The sequence below is a fragment of the Bombina bombina genome, chromosome 2 (genome assembly GCF_027579735.1).
Source record: "Bombina bombina isolate aBomBom1 chromosome 2, aBomBom1.pri, whole genome shotgun sequence".
Lineage (NCBI taxonomy): Eukaryota > Metazoa > Chordata > Amphibia > Anura > Bombinatoridae > Bombina > Bombina bombina.
This window is the reverse complement of record NC_069500.1, coordinates 959,244,733-959,262,469: the sequence shown is the minus strand read 5'-3', so window position 1 is coordinate 959,262,469 and position 17,737 is coordinate 959,244,733. Positions and strand designations below refer to the sequence as shown.

General features: G+C 34.1%; 1 protein-coding gene across 1 annotated transcript in view; it reads left to right on the top strand.

Annotated features, from left to right (window-relative positions):
* The window catches only part of UNC5C (unc-5 netrin receptor C), a 555,959-nt gene that overhangs the window by 88,453 nt on the left and 449,769 nt on the right, over window positions 1-17,737 (top strand). Inside the window, exon 2 of the mRNA XM_053703452.1 lies at window positions 14,624-14,659. Coding sequence (XP_053559427.1) covers window positions 14,624-14,659 — 36 coding nt within the window. The remainder of the gene's footprint in view (window positions 1-14,623; window positions 14,660-17,737) is intronic.

Below are 17,737 nucleotides of genomic sequence, written 5' to 3'. Positions count from 1 at the left end.
AAATTGTATGTTCTATCTGAATCATAAAAGAATATTTTGGGGTTTACTATCCCTTTAAGGGAAAAACAATTTTACAGTGAACTGTCCCTTTAACACACAAAAGCTAATTTTCAGGAGCTTTTTGGTTGAAAACTCTTTGGCCACAATGGGTTTTTACAAACTTAGCAATACTGCATTGTGATCCTTCTAGAAACTTGGGGCTAGATTATGAGTGGAACGCTAATTTGAGCTCAAGCATTAACTTCGCTAGACGGAGGCTTTTTTTTCGCACGTATTGCGCTCGTATTACAAGTTGAAAGTAAAAAGTTTAAGTGCAAGCAAAAACCCAAAGGGTTCACATATTCTCCCATAGACTTCAATGGAGCGTGAAACCTGTAAAATGCTCAGTAAATGCATATTAAAAAACTTTTTTTAAATATGAAAATTATAATTTCATACTATTTTACTTCAGCCTGTTGTTCTCAGTCAGACATTAAGCATCAGGTGATTCAATAGATCAACAGATGTTTTGTACTTTTGATCTTTGTTTTGACTACTAATATTGCTCTTGTTTTTGCTTTTTTAAACTTTATTGCTTGCTAAAAGGTTTGTCCAGGTTATGGAGCACTAAATATAAACATTCATGCGCAATGAAAACAATAGTGAGGAGGTTCCTGATTAAAGGGACATTCCAGCCAAAATTAGAATCCACATGGATGCATTTCAGTTTAGATTAGAATCATTTTTGTGATATACATGTATTAGCAAAAATGCTTCTAATAAAAGCTACAACTGTTTCCAAAGTGTATTTAAGTATGCACCGTGCACCAGCATTTTAACCCTTTGAGTGCTAAGCACTTTCCCACCTGGATGCTAAGGTTTTCTTACTTTTTTTAAATTTATTTCCCCAAGACTTACACCGTTGGAAAGGTTAGGCGATTAGGCATGCTTCTAAGCAGCATGCCCCCTGCTCCTATATTTAACATGGTTAATGTTAAATAAAGTTGCACGGTGACATCATCATGTTCATTGCGCATGATGTCACCAAGCAAAACGGAAGCCCCGGCGATGCCTTTCATTATGCATCACTGATCGCCGGGGTAGGAGCGGATGGGAGCCCCCAGATCTCCCTCAAGTTGGGAGAGTGCTAGTGACGGCTCCGAGCCGTCATTAGCACCAGAGTGGGAAACTCTGTGACGGCTCAGAGCGGTCATTAGCACTCAAGGGGTTAAACACAGCACTTGCTCAGAGAGCCTAAGGTGTCTGTGGCATCTGGTAATGACTCTGTTTGATACAGTGAGGGAGAACATTATTTGATCCCCTACTGATTTTGTACGTTTGCCCATTGACAAAGAAATGATCAGTCTATCATTTTAATGGTAGGTTTATTTGAACAGTGAGAAACAGAATAACAACAAAAAAATCCAGAAAAACACAATTCAAAAAAGTTATAAACTGATTTGCATTTTAATGAGTAAAATAAGTATTTGATCCCCTATCAATCAGCAAGATTTTTTTGAAATGCGTTTTTCTGGATTTTTTGTTGTTATTCTGTCTTTAACTATTCAAATAAATCTACCATTAAAATTATAGACTGATCATTTCTGTGTCTGTGGGCCAACGTAAAAAATCAGCAGGGGATCAAATATTTTTTCCCTCACTGTAATTGTTTTTATGATACAAGCCCCCTTTGCTCTCTGAGAAGCTGCAGTATTTAAAATGCTGGTGCACTGAGAATATCTAGCTATGCCTCACATGCACGTGCAAAGAAAAATGCTATCACAAAAGCAGTGATAACTTTTACTAGAAGCATTTTTGCCAATACATGTATATTGCAAATATGTTTCTATTCGAATATGTCAATAATCAATGTGCATTTAAATTCTGACCACAATAGCCCTTTAAGGAACTTTACCTTATCACATGTGTATCAACAGTAGACTCTGCAAGTATTTATCTTGTACTGAAATGTAAGAATTAAATAGTTCAAATATAAAAGATGATCAGTTTCATGCAAGGAATTCACTGTTTGTTTTCTGTTTCCTACTTTATCAATGTCACATTTCAAATCCATCAACTATAATAATAAAAAGAATGATTCCAAATATGTAATGATCTGTTTTTATGGTGTATTTTGTTATTGTTTGATTCAGGCAAAAGATAATATAAAAAATGAAAAGAAAAAAAATGAAAGTGTAAGAAACACATACAATAAATTGCATTTGATTATTAGATACAAATACACCATTTGGCACATTTTAAGGGTATTTATAGATAGCATTGTTTAATCTAAGTAAAGTTCTTATCAGTAAACCAAAACAGCAGTCGCATGCAAGAATTCCATTTTACTTGTATTGATTGAAATTTTGTGAACAACTTTGTACATCTGTATTTCTTCAGAGGATATAAAGGTAAAATGATAAACACATGTACAATACAATGAAATCGGAGCTAGATGGTGGTTAATTCTAACACTATATAGTCCCAGACTAGTATGTAAATGCGGTGCTCTGACAAAATGCAGAAGGACATTTGGCAGACGGACATTTGGCCGACAGACAGAAAGCTAAAGAATATATTTTATAAGCTACTTATAGCTAAAATATACAAACAAGATACAAAAGTGGATCCACTTATAATTAACAATAAAATATGCATATATCTATATAAAAAACAATACAATTGTGGTTAAAAACCACAACAATATACAATCTTAATCACAAAATAAATTACAATAAAACAGCTGTTGATGGTTGGATAAAAAATAAATATAAAAACATCAATTTACTGAGTAGGTGTCCATAAATATGTAGGTCCCAAACTTTAAATTCTTTCCAGAGAGTGAATGTCCAATATGAAGATTCTATTTTAAAACAGTTATCCTTATATATCCCTCGATAAACGGTGAAATGATGAAGTGTGTAAAAAAGAAAAACGTAGTGGTTTTCAAATCAAATTTCAAATATTATTGTGAATATCCAAAAAATCCTGAAAAGATGATGTGATGAAGTGGGCGTGAATAATCAAAAATGTGTGTACACAAAAATGAAAAAAGAAAAAGGAAAAAATTTAAAAAAATAATCCAAATGAATATTTAGGATGTGTTAAAGTGAATAACACACTTATAAAGTGACCCTTATGTGAATACAAGATGTGAAGAGATGCTCCTAAAAAGTTATTCCTGTGTGTAAACGATGAAAAAATACAGAAATGGATCCTATGTCTCAGGGATCAATTCATTCAAAGATATACCTGTAATAAAACAAATATAACTTAGTGCAAAACTGCTATTCAAACTTAGTCAGTAATTGAAAAGAAGCTTACCATATATGTCAGTTCTTAGGGCCGAAACGCGTTGACATATATGGTAAGCTTCTTTTCAATTACTGACTAAGTTTGAATAGCAGTTTTGCACTATGTTATATTTGTTTTATTACAGGTATATCTTTGAATGAATTGATCCCTGAGACATAGGATCCATTTCTGTATTTTTTCATCGTTTACACACAGGAATAACTTTTTAGGAGCATCTCTTCACATCTTGTATTCACATAAGGGTCACTTTATAAGTGTGTTATTCACTTTAACACATCCTAAATATTCATTTGGATTATTTTTTTACATTTTTTCCTTTTTCTTTTTTCATTTTTGTGTACACACATTTTTGATTATTCACGCCCACTTCATCACATCATCTTTTCAGGATTTTTTGGATATTCACAATAATTTTTGAAATTTGATTTGAAAACCACTACGTTTTTCTTTTTTACACACTTCATCATTTCACCGTTTATCGAGGGATATATAAGGATAACTGTTTTAAAATAGAATCTTCATATTGGACATTCACTCTCTGGAAAGAATTTAAAGTTTGGGACCTACATATTTATGGACACCTACTCAGTAAATTGATGTTTTTATATTTATTTTTTATCCAACCATCAACAGCTGTTTTATTGTAATTTATTTTGTGATTAAGATTGTATATTGTTGTGGTTTTTAACCACAATTGTATTGTTTTTTATATAGATATATGCATATTTTATTGTTAATTATAAGTGGATCCACTTTTGTATCTTGTTTGTATATTTTAGCTATAAGTAGCTTATAAAATATATTTTATATACCCCTATAGAATTTCAATATATTTTTTATTTAAATAATCTTGTCACTACTAGTGTCTTAGCCTTTTAGGAGGCGCTCTGTGTATTTATTTTTAGCACTACATTCACCTTTTTGGGGGCGCTGGTACCCACAATACTAGGAGCTACAGACACAAGGTTGAGCGCTGTCAGATTTTAACAGAAAGCTAAAGAATGTTCCGATTTCGGCCGAGGGCAGATACGTTCCAGAGTGCTCTGTTCTAATCAGAGCCTCGGGCGCCGCAACTGCCTCTGGGAACCTTACCATGGGTCCCAGCCGCATACGCTCTTAGCATTTATCATTGCACAAGCGGTTCTTGTGAACTGCTGGTGCAATGCCGCCCTCAGCAGATTTGCGGCCAATCAGCTGCTAGCACGGGGTGTCAATCAACCCAATCGTATTCGATCGGGTTGATTTCTGGTGATTTCTATCCGCATCCTCAGAGCAGGTGGACATAACGTCTGTTTCCGGCACGCCTTTACACGGATCTTCAGGCTCTGTATGGAGCTTGATAAATATGCCCCAATGACTCTTAGACTATTGCTTCCATAGAATGTAGGCAAGACTTCTGGTAGTTTGATAAGGTTATCGTGGAAGGTTAATTGTGGTCATTTTTACATTGCCAAAGAATCACAAAACATTAGGCTGGGCATTTAATCTCTAAATCATTAACACTCACTTAGAGGTATAGGTTAAATCAATTTTCTAGCACTAAGGATGCATGTGCTGATCTTTCAATAAAATACATAAACCGTCTGTGTGGGTCAGCGGGTTAGGGACTGGAGCTCCGCTGTAAAGTGAAAACCGCCTTAAAGGAACAGTATTCACTAATTTTCATATAATTGCATGTAATAGACACTACTATAAATAATAATATGCACAGATACTGATAAATAAATCCAGCATTAAATCTGTTAAAAACTTACTTAGAAGCTCTCAGTTTAGCTCTGTTGAAAAGGTAGCTGGAAAGCCCACTGCAAGTGGGAAATAAGACACTCCCCCCTCCCCCTTCTTTTGCATATGAATAGACCCTTTACATAAACAGGAGCAAGCTGAAGTAGGTATCTGACTGTATTCTCATAAAACTTTGGGGCTTGGTTAGGATAATATAAATATAAATAAGCAAAACTATACATTTAAAAAAAAAAACAAAAAAACAACTTTATGGTCTAAATAAATAGAACATTTACAAAACATTTATGCAAAGAAAAAAGACAAGTTTGAACTAACATATATTAGGAGTGCAATAGTGCTACATTTAGTTTAACACTAGCACAGCACAGTATTCAATTAGTATTCAATAAATACTGTACCTGTAAAATAGTGACAATTACTGTAGTAAAATTTGCCAGACTATAGCACTGAAACACAAATTGCATAACAAAATGGCGCCAGTCACTTTTCTCACAATCTCATGATGATTACAGCACTGTTTCAAAATCCTTTAAAGGTTGAACTTCAGCTCCACAAAGCGCTGTATTAGCGAAGCGCTGTAAAGTGAGGTATACCTGTATTTACAACATAGTCTACAGTCTTGCAACACGCTAACAAACTGGGTAGTTTTAAAATGCTTTCATTGCATTATGACTTTGTTTGCTAAGACAGTTTTTCAGTAACCAATCTTTATCCACCATTTGCTTTATTTGGAGAAACCAATCAGGATTTTCTACAGGAGTATACACAGCTATCCACGACTGTTTTGTTTGAAAACTCTTCACTGTTTTGCAGTCCTTATCTTATCATCTCTTCTTAAGCCAATTATGAACAGATGTGTAGCAGGGTAAGGCTTGTGGTTGATTTCTCCTTTTATTCATATTATAGAAACTTCCAGAATAAGCTTCTTTTGGTTAAACAATATGGTGTTTCAGGGTTTATAAAATTTCATTTATATATGGTTTAGCATATATGAATATTTTTTAGTGAGTAGTTCTTAGTTATCTCAAGAACAGTTGTTGGATATAATATTGTTGTTCCTTTAAAATGATGAAAACATTTTTTTTATGAAAAATGTTTTGAACTACTGAAAACCCCTTGTTTAGGCATTTTTTTTTTTTGGAAAATTCATTCAGCTTCTACTCTATTAAAGGGACACTGAACCCACATTTTCTCTTTCGTGATTCAGATAGAGCATAACATTTTAAGCAACTTTCTAATTTACTCCTATTATCAAATTTTCTTCATTCTCTTGGTGTCTTTATTTGAAATGCAAGACTGTAAGTTTAGATGCCGGCCCATTTTTGGTGAACAACCTGGGTTGTTCTTGCACCACCAATAAAAAAGTGATGTCCAGCAGTCTGAACCAAAAAAGCTTAGATGCCTTCTTTTTCAAATAAACGGCTAGATTATGAGTTTTGTGTTATGAGCGGTGCGGTTCTAACTTGCAAGTTATTGTCACCGCTCACTTACCTACAGCACTGGTATTACAGGTTTACAAAAACCCGGCGTTAACAGGCAAAAAGTGAGCATAGAGCAAAATTGTACTCCATACCGCACTCCAATACCAGCGCTGCTGAAAGCTGCGGTGAGCTGGTTTTACGTGCTCATGCACCATTTCCCCATAGACATCAATGGGGAGAGCTGGCTGAAAAAAAGCCTAACACCTGCAAAAAAGCAGCATAAAGCTCAGTAACGCAGCCCCATTGATTCCTATGGGGAAACAAAATTTATGTTTACACCTAACACCCTAACATGAACCCCGAGTCTAAACACCCCTAATCTTACACTTATTAATCCCTAATCTGCCGCCCCCGACATCACCGCCACCTACATTATACTTAGTAACCCCTAATTTGCCGCTCCAGACAACGCCACCACTATAATAAACATATTAACCCCTAAACCACCGCACTCCCCCATCACAAACACTAGTTAAATATTATTAACCCCTAATCTGCAGCCCCTAACATCAACGCCACCTACCTACATTTATTAACCCCTAATCTGCCGCCCCCAACGTCGCCGCCACTATACTAAATTTATTAACTCCTAAACCTAAGTCTAACCCTAACACCCCCTAACTTAAATATAGATAAAATAAATCTAAATAAAAATTATTACCTAAAAAATTCCTATTTAAAACGAAATACTTACCTGTAAAATAAACCCTAAGCTAGCTACAATATAACTAATAGTTACATTGTAGCTATCTTAGGTTTTATTTTTATTTTCCAGGCAAGTTTGTATTTATTTTATCTAGGTAGAATAGTTACTAAATAGTTATTAACTATTTACTAACCACCTAGCTAAAATAAATACAAATTTACCTGTAAAATAAAACCTAACCTGTCTTACACTAACACCTAACCTTACACTACAATTAAATACATTACATTTATTAAATACAGTTACCTAAATTACAAAAAAGCAAACACTATATTACACAAAATAAAAAAAGAAATGATCAGATATTTAAAGTAATTACACCTAATCTAATAGCCCTATCAAAATAAAAAAGCCCCCCCAAAATAAAAAACCCCAAGAAATCAGCTCTTTTACCTGTAAAAAAATTACAAACAACCCCCAACAGTAAAACCCACACAACCAAAGCCCCAAATAAAATCCTAACTAAAAAAACCTAAGCTACCCATTGCCCTGAAAAGGGCATTTGGATGGGCATTGCCCTTAAAAGGCCATTTAGCTCTTTTTCAAGTGCCCAAACCCTAATCTAAAAATAAAACCCACCCAATAAACCCTTAAAAAAACCTAACACTAACCCCCGAGGATCCAATTACAGTTTTGAAGACTGGACATCCATCCTCAACGAAGCCGGGAGAAGTCTTCATCCAAGCAGCAAGAAGTCCTCAACGAAGCCGGGAGAAGTCTTCATCCAAGCCGGCAGAAGTGGTCCTCCATACGGGCAGAAGTCTTCATCCAGACGGCATCTTCTATCTTCATCCATCCAGCGCGGAGTGGGTCCATCTTCAAGACATCCGGCGCGGAGCATCCTCTTCTTACGATGGCTCTTCTGGAATGAAGGTTCCTTCTAAGTGACATCATCCAAGATGGCGTCCCTTGAATTCCAATTGGCTGTTAGAATTCTATCAGCCAATCGGAATTAAAGGTGAAAAAATCCTATTGGCTGATGCAATCAGCCAATAGGATTGAACTTCAATCCTATTGGCTGATCCAATCAGCCAATAGGATTGAGCTTGCATTCTATTGGCTGATTGGAACAGCCAATAGAATGCGAGCTCAATCCTATTGGCTAATTGGATCAGCCAATAGGATTGAAGCTCAATCCCTTAATAGTTGTACTTGCTATTTATACTTTGCACAAGGTTTATGTTTCATGTGTGAGATTTCATGTATTCATGCCATGTAGTGCTCCAGATGCCTACCTAGATATCTCTAAAACACAGAATATCATGGGAACAAAGCAAATTTGATAATAAAAGTAAATTGAAAACTTTTTTTAAAGGTATGTTCTGTCTGAATCGCAAAAGAAAAATAGACTTCTCTAGATTTGCATAGCCTTGCCGTTTTCTAAAGACACTTTTAAATTTACTTTATCAAATGTACTTTGTTGACATGAAATCCTTTGTTGACAACCAAATGAATATATCCTACTGCACTACTGACAGCTTATTTGTCTTTTGTGATTGGCTTACTAGCTATCTCCTAGTAGTGCACTGCTGCAAACATAACAGAGCATTTTCTTTTTTACTTTAATGTCCCTTTAAGTTAAAGGACCTTTTTCTAGTCATCACAAACTTAGCCTTTGAAAAAATATTAAGGTAATTAAGTTAAAACAATTAAGACTATTATGAATATGAATTTATTTACTAAACTTTAACGTTAACAGGTTGACAGAAAAAAATATGCTGGTATGTTTTCAGTGACACCTTTAAATGTAATGCAACAAATAAAAAGCCAACTAAGCCCAATGAAACTTAAATTAGCAACTTTGGGATTGTTTTACATCAGGTATTTTCTGTGAAAACCTTGAGTGTTCTGACTTGCTAGTTGAGAATCACTGTTGCAGACATATTTAAAAGTCAACATAAAAGTCAGGAAGTAATAGTTATTTTGTGTTTTATTTTCTATTTTTGCATTAGTAACTAAATAGGTCATTAATGTAATATATTTTGCAGTAGATTGGTCTAGCTTTGTGATAGCTATACATTACATGTACTTAAAAAATCATCCATACTGAGTTATTCCTCTTCCTGTAAATCATTTTGAAACAAGAGAACATTTCTAAATGATTTTAAGATAGGCACACTTTTTTTAGTAACTTTCTTCCATTTTTTTTAATTTTAACCTATGTAAAATTATACTCTAGTTCCCAGTGAAGTTCTGAAAAGACTGCATCGTTCACTTTATTACTTTGATGTCAATTGTCAACCCCCTAGTGTTTCATGCAATTAACAGCCTCCAAGACAGAGATTTTTTTAAAGATCTAAGTTCTCATCACTCACTCATGAAAACTAACTCCTAAGCATTTGCTGGTTACGCATATTTTCATTCAATGTAAAGTAAGACATCCCACATCTTTTTTCTCCTAAAGCAGCTGGTGAATGACACTTAAAAAAGCTTAATTAGGGGCTCAATTTTGCAAACAAGGAACTGCAGAGTTACAAGTATGAGTTCTTTACAGCATATGCTACATTCCTAAAGGGGACACTGTGAACATCGCAAAACACATCTCAAATAGTGCTGTGGTCTTGTCGGCTCATGCCTAGTTACAACATTGGTCTTAGTACATCTGTTAAATATGAAATATACAAAAGACGGGAGAACTGTGGTTGCTGGAGCATTGTATGGTTACGTAATTGCATATTACTTTAAACAAATTTAAAACAGGGTTAGTGTGTTGTATCAATATATAGGAAAGAGATGAATGAAGAGAGCAAGAAATGAAGGCCCAGATTGCGAGTTTTGCGTTAGAGGCTGTGCGGTGCTAATGAGCAGTTTTCCCTCACCGCTCACTTACCTACAGCGCTGGTATTACGAGTTTTCAGAAACCCGTTGTTAAAAGACAAGAAGTGAGCATTGAGCAAAATTTTGCTCATTACCGCACTCCAATACCAGCGCTGCTAAAGTCACATGCTCGTGCGCGATTTCCCCATAGGAATCAATGGGGAGAGACGGCTGAAAAAAAGTCTAACACCTGCAAAAAAAGCAGTGTAAAACTCCTTAACGCAGCCCCATTGATTCCTATGGAGAAATAAAATTTATGTTTACACCTAACACCCTAACATGAACCCCGAGTCTAAACACCCCTAATCTTACACTTATTAACCCCTAATCTGCCACCCCCAACATCGCCAACACCTACATTATAATTATTAACCCCTAATCTGCCGCTCCGGACACCGCCGCCACCTACATTATAGTTATGAACCCCTAATCTGCTGCCCCCAACATCGTCGCCACCTACATTATATTTATTAACCCCTAATCTGCCACACCCAATGTCGCCGCCACCTACCTACACTTATTAACCCCTAATCTGCCGCCCCCAACGTCGCCGCCACTATAATAAACATATTTACCCCTAAACCACCGCACTCCAGCCTCGCAAACATTAGTTAAATATTATTAACCCCTAATCTGCTGTCCCTAACATCGCCGCCACCCACCTACATTTATTAACCCCTAATCTGCTGCCCCCAACGTCGCTGCCACTATATTAAAGTTATTAACCCCTAAACCTAAGTCTAACCCTAAACTTAACACCCCCTAACTTAAATATAATTTAAAAAAATCTAAATAAATATTCGTATCATCAGATTTGTAATAGTATTTCTAATGCTTTCTTTAAATGTAATATTCGAATTATGCAATATTCGAATTCGAAAAATTTGAATTTATATGTTTGTAATAGTATTTCTAATGCTTTCTTTAAATGTAATATTCAAATTATGCATTATTCTATATAGAAACATTCAAAATGATATATTTGTATCTATTATGTATCAATTTACTAGATTCCCTCCCTACCACATGAGCTATTGAACTTCTGAATAGTATTTATTAAATAGAATGTTAAATTCGAAATTTTGAATGTGGACATTCGATATAATTATAAACATTTGAATTCCAAATTCGAAAACTGTAAATAGCATTCGATTATAGAATTTTTAAGAACATTCGTTCTTATCAACATTCGGATTTATAATTCGAATTTCGGTAATAACATTCGTTCTAACATTCGAAATTCGAAAATTTACACATTCACCCATCCCTACCTAACACTACCCTATAATTAAAAAAATTAACTAAATTAAATACAATTACCTACATTAAATTAAATTAAACAAAAAAATAGGATTGAGCTCGCATTCTATTGGCTGTTCCAATCAGCCAATAGAATGCAAGCTCAATCCTATTGGCTGATTGGATCAGCCAATAGGATTGAACTTCAATCCTATTGGCTGATTGCATCAGCCAATAGGATTTTTTCTACCTTAATTCCGATTGGCTGATAGAATTCTATCAGCCAATCGGAATCTAAGGGATGCCATCTTGGATGACATCACTTAAAGGTACCTTCATTCTGTTTTAGTCGTTGGATGAAGAGGATGCTCCGCGTCGGATGTCTTGAAGATGGACCCACTCCCCGCCGGATGGATGAAGATAGAAGATGCCGTCTGGATGAAGACTTCTGCCCGTCTGGAGGCCCACTTCTGCCCATCCAAATGCCCTTTTCAGGGCAATGGAGAGCTTAGGTTTTTTTAGCTAGTATTTTATTTGGGGGTTGGTTGTGTGGGTGGTGGGTTTTACTGTTGGGGGGGGTTGTTTGTATTTTTTTTACAGGTAAAAGAGCTGATTACTTTGGGGCAATGCTCCACAAAAGTCCCTTTTAAGGGCTATTGGTAGTTTAGTTTAGGCTAGGGTTTTTTTTATTTTGGGGCGGCTTTTTTTATTTTAATAGGACTATTAGATTAGGTGTAATTAGTTTAAATTTCTGTAATTTGTTTATTATTTTCTGTAATTTAGTGTTTGTTTTTTTGTACTTTAGCTAATTTAATTTGATGTAGGTAATTGTATTTAATTTAGTTAATTTATTTATATATATATATATATATATATATATATATATATATAATTATAGTGTAGTGTTAGTGTAACTTAGGTTAGGTTTTATTTTACAGGTAAATTTGTATTTATTTTAGCTTAGTAGTTATTAAATAGTTAATAACTATTTAATAACTATTCTACCTAGTTAAAATAAATACAAACTTACCTGTGAAATAAAAATAAAACCTAAGCTAGCTACAATGTAACTATTAGTTATATTGTAGCTATCTTAGGGTTTATTTTACAGGTAAGTATTTAGTTTTAAATAGGAATAATTTAGTTAATGATAGTAATATTTATTTAGATTTATTTAAATTATATTTAAGTTAGGGGGTGTTAGGTTTAAGGTTAGACTTAGGTTTAGGGGTTAATAACTTTAATATAGTGGTGGCGACGTTGGGGACGGCAGATTAGGGGTTAGTAAATGTAGGTAGGTGGCGGCGATGTTAGGGCCAGCAGATTAGGGGTTAATAATATTTAACTAATGTTTGCAAGGCGGGAGTGCGACGGTTTAGGGGTTAATATGTTTATTATAGTGGCGGCGACGTTGGGGGCGGCAGATTAGGGGTTAATAAGTTTAGGTAGTTGGCTGCGACATTGGGGGTGGCAGATTAAGGGTTAATAAATATAATGTAGGTGTCGGCGATGTTGGGGTCAGCAGACTAGGGGTTCATACATATAATGTAGGGGCGCGGCGGTGTCCTGAGCGGGAGGGCCTCAGTTTAGGGGTTAATAGGTAGTTTATGGGTGTTAGTGTACTTTTTAGCACTTTAGTTATGAGTTTTATGCTACAGCGTTGTACCATAAAACTCATAATTACTGACTTTTCAATGCGTTAGGACTCTTGACAGGGTAGGGTGTACCGCTCACTTTTTGGCCTCCCAGCACAGACTCATAATATCAGCGCTATGGAAGTCCCATAGAAAAAAGATTTTACAAAGTTTACGTAAGTTGTTTTGCGGTAAGGCCAAAGAAGTGTGCGGTACACCTAAACCTTCAAGACTCGTAATACCAGCGGGCATAAAAAAGCAGCGTTAGGATCTCTTAACGCTGCTTTTTTACCCTAACGCACAACTAGTAATCTAGCCAGAAGATATGAAAGAGAAGATGAAGATGAAGGAGGAGTGTAGAAAGGAAAAGATAGAAGATAAAGAAAGGAAATTGAATGGAAAAGAGGAAGAATGGAGGGAAGAAAAAAGATGAGGGAAAAGAAAAAAACCACAAGGAAAATAGAAAGGGAAAAAAGCGAAGAAAGATGGTAGGTAAGAAGAAACATATTATTATTAGTATTAATATTGGTATTATCTTTATTTGTAATGCTTTAGCATATTTTGCAGTGTAAACAGAGGTAAATCAATAAAGACAAAATAGGGAAAACCGAGACCGATTAATTACAGGGCCCTGAGAACATACAATTTATTTATAAAGAAAGACTAACAATTTTGAAGAGAAACAAGGGCAGAAGAAAATGAAGAAAATGGTTTAAGGCTCTTATATTTTTTTATTTGAAATTATACTCAACAAAGTGTTTATCTATCTGTCTGTCTATCTGTTTGGTGGTGGGTGGGCACACTTTTTGCAGTAACTTTTTTCCAATCTTTTAATTTTATCCTATGTAAAATATTCTACTTCCCAGTGAAATTGTGAAAACAATGGCATTATTCACTTTGTTACTGTGATGGAAATAATCAGCTCCCTAGTGTTAAAGGCTTTGTGATTTCATTGGGCAGAAATAAAAACAAAATTAAGGCAACAGGAGAAGCATTTGAAAGCTGCATAAAGCCCCTAAGACATCCGCTAGGACATCCGAAAGAACAGTGATGCTTCATCACTGAAGTGCTTCAGACTCTTTAGACAGCATGGTGGCTCTGTCTTCATTACAAACATTGAGGATATTAATATCTGTATAATCCATCATTTAAGTTGTCACATCTTAATGTGTCTTCGTGCACATATATTGTTATTCTTGTAAACTGATTTTCATTTAGCTTAAAGGGACACTCAAGTCAAAATAAACTTTTATGATTCAGAAAGAGCATGCAGTTTTAAGATACTTTCCAATTTACTTCCATCATCAAATTTTGCAGTCTTTTTATATTCACACTTTCTGGGAAACAAGATCTGATTGACTATGTGCACAAGCTCACAGGGTATATGTATACTAGTCTGTGATTGCCTGATGTTTGTCACATGATACAAGGGGCCGGAAAAGTCAGAAAAAAAATGTACTACTTATTTTTAATTCAGAGTAGGTGTTTATTATGCACTTGTTAATTATGTAATGATACTGCATAATGTGATAATGATATGTGCTGGTGAATTAATTCTGAAAAGTTTTTGCTTTCATTTATCACACCATTCACCTGATGTATATATGTCTTGTTTTAAATGATGATGTGTTCTTCATAATCATATAAACTGTTATGCTATGACCATGATCATTGTTATATGTATAAGTGATATCTATGTCTCATTTCAGAATTCCCCAGCTTCAGCCTACAAGATCACAAAACAGGTCAGTTTTTGAGCACAACACACCAACATGTCTTATTTAAAATATGAATTCCACATTCATATTTGTATTTTTCTAAATGTTCCCTTTGCTTTTTTACATATAGACCATTCATATTAAAAGTACTTGTGTTAAATAAATAAAGTCATACATACATAGCTATTATAGTTGTTTGTCTTGATTGCTCTGATTGTAATATATAAAATCTTTTTTTACATACAATGTAAGTTCACTGATGCTTAGGAAAACTATTAAATATTAAATAACTATTGTGATTCTATGGGTTTATTACAATAGCAAACAATCTAAATAAAGCAGGAATTTGTGATTGATAACAATGTTCTATTATGTAATAAATACTCCTGAAAGGATTTTTTTTTATAATGTCATAAATATGTTCTTACAAAGTTTCTCCATTAAAGAGGCTATAAAAAAGTTGCTATCTCAACAATTAACTTCATTTTGTATTCATATGCATTGTTTAGTTGGTTTTAAGTCTCTGTATTATTATAATAATAATAATAATTATTATTATTATTATTATTATTATTATTATTATTATTATTATTATTATTAATAATAATAATATAAATATGTGTCATTGTATCTCAGCTCCCCAATTAGAAGAAACTGCATGTGTCTCTAGAATGGCAACAAGTACATTTGGTTAAAGGGGCATGATGTCACCTGATATTTTCGATCATGCATTTGCAAGAGCAGCAGTTACATTTTAAAATATCTTTGGAATGAAAAAAGTTAAGTAAAAGCTATTTTAAATGTAATGTTAAACTAACAGGAGGTACAAGAATATATGCAGCTAAGTCTCTACTCTGAATACTGGTCACTGGCTGATAGGGATTACTCACCCAAGAAAGTTGGTTTTATTACACATATCAATTAAAAAAAAAAGAAAAAAAGAAAGCTCTGTGATACATTTTTGTAACATTCTAGTTTAGATGTCACAAAGTACATTTTTGGGTAACATGTCCCTATGAGTAGTGAGCTAGATTAATTATGTGAAAAACATTTCAAATTGTTATTGTTAGTAGTAGTATAAATTGAATAATGAGTTAATTAAATACAGTTATACAGAGCACTGGTTGAGTGCTTTTTACTTTGTAATTATATATTGTAGAGGGTTGATGGGCCTCTGTGTGAGTCACTGTTTGTTATGAGCCACCTTTAAGGGGCAGAGTCTACACAATAACAATTTATATTACAAATGGAAGTTAACAATGGAGTTTCTATGCACCTTAGTACAATAATATGCACCTTTTTATTACAAGCTATATTCATGTAGTATGGACACAAGCTATTGCTTGTTATCCATTTTTGTGTTTATCTTACAAAGAAGTGTTGATATTGCCCTTTTTAGTTGTAAAATATATGATACAAATAAGTTACAGTTTTTATGGAAAGCTACTCAGCCAATTATAATTATTACAGAATTTAAAAGAATCTTAAAAAAATAAATAAATAAAAAAATGCTGTTTAAAATGGTTTGTTTTGAATTAGAAATTGTTTTTATGCTTTTATGAGTCTCCAGGAGCAGCAATTTGGTTTATTATGCTGTACCCATTCTGTACATTTACTCCGCTAGTTTAAGATCTGTGTAGGCAGGTAACATCACATCATTAATAGCTTTCAAAGTTTTCTTTCTGAAGGGCAATCATAGAAATGTACCTGAGATCTAATAGCTGAATTATACAGACACAACAGATGCTATGTAGGTGTTGTAACTGACTGGTAAAAAAAAAAAAAAAGTTCACATTTCTGACAGAATAACATTACTGAACATTATAATGAGTTTTCTTGCTTTGTAGCTATTATTTTGTTCTGATCAAAAAGTTACTGTGGGTCTGAGCTCTGTTTTTTTTTTTAAAAAAAAAAAGCTTTTTTAAAATAACTAATAAACAATCTATACATAATTATATTGGAACAGAGCTCTCTATGCTTTTAAATGTCTTTCTTTTTAAAAATATTATGTCTCATTATTACAAGAACAAAGAGTATCTGTGAAATATACGATTAGAAAGAACATTTCCCAGATACATTGCTAACTATACATCAAGATACTCAAGACTAACGTTTCCATCTATGAATTGCGATCTTTGATGAAAGCGTCCTAAAACAATAAGCTCTTTGAGATTCCTGTTAAATCACAGTGTAGCTGCTGAAATCTTTTCCACTGTTTATTTTTCTAGGATCTCGGCCATGCATGCTTGCTTATAAAGACTTGGCTATGGAAGGAAATTGGTCAGGAACTGTTGAATTGGTTTCTTGTTCATTGACCTGTGTACTATATTTGATACCCTTTTGGGCCTCTGTGTCTCCATTTCCCTCTATCTAATCAATAGGTCATTTTCAGTTAATGTATAATTTAAAAAAGTCCTTGAAAAACAGGATTTTACTTTTCTGCTTTAAAACGGTGATTTAATCCTGCTCCACTTAAAGTCAGCCTGCTTATATCTTTGTATTTGATAATTGGCATAATATTGTTGCTTGTTCCAGCATTGTTTCATATCAGTTATAGGTTAGTGGATATAATACTTGCTACAATAGCAGAATATTCATATAGTCCAATGTAGGGGCCATAAAAACAAAAGAGAGCTTTCACTGAGGTCAGTCCCCCTTGGCTTGACTACTGACTTATCTCAAGTTACACTTAGTGACAATAACTGAATGACCAATGAGTAATCCATTTCTTTTTCTTTAAAGGATCAATATACTGTGGTTTTATTAGAATAATATTTCATTTGTGGAGACACTATGTTTATGACTTTAAATGGGTCATAAAAACCTATCATTCAAAGTTTATGTTATCCTGTATGTTCTATATCATGCCTCAATTAGCTAGAAACATAATAGTTTGGCTTCAGCTGTGTTCTGGAAAATGCACCTAGCTGTGCACAAAAGATATGGATATGAGGAAATCTAATAGATATATACAGGGAGTGCAGAATTATTAGGCAAATGAGTATTTTGACCCCATCATCCTCTTTATGCATGTTGTCTTACTCCAAGCTGTATAGGCTCGAAAGCCTACTACCAATTAAGCATATTAGGTGATGTGCATCTCTG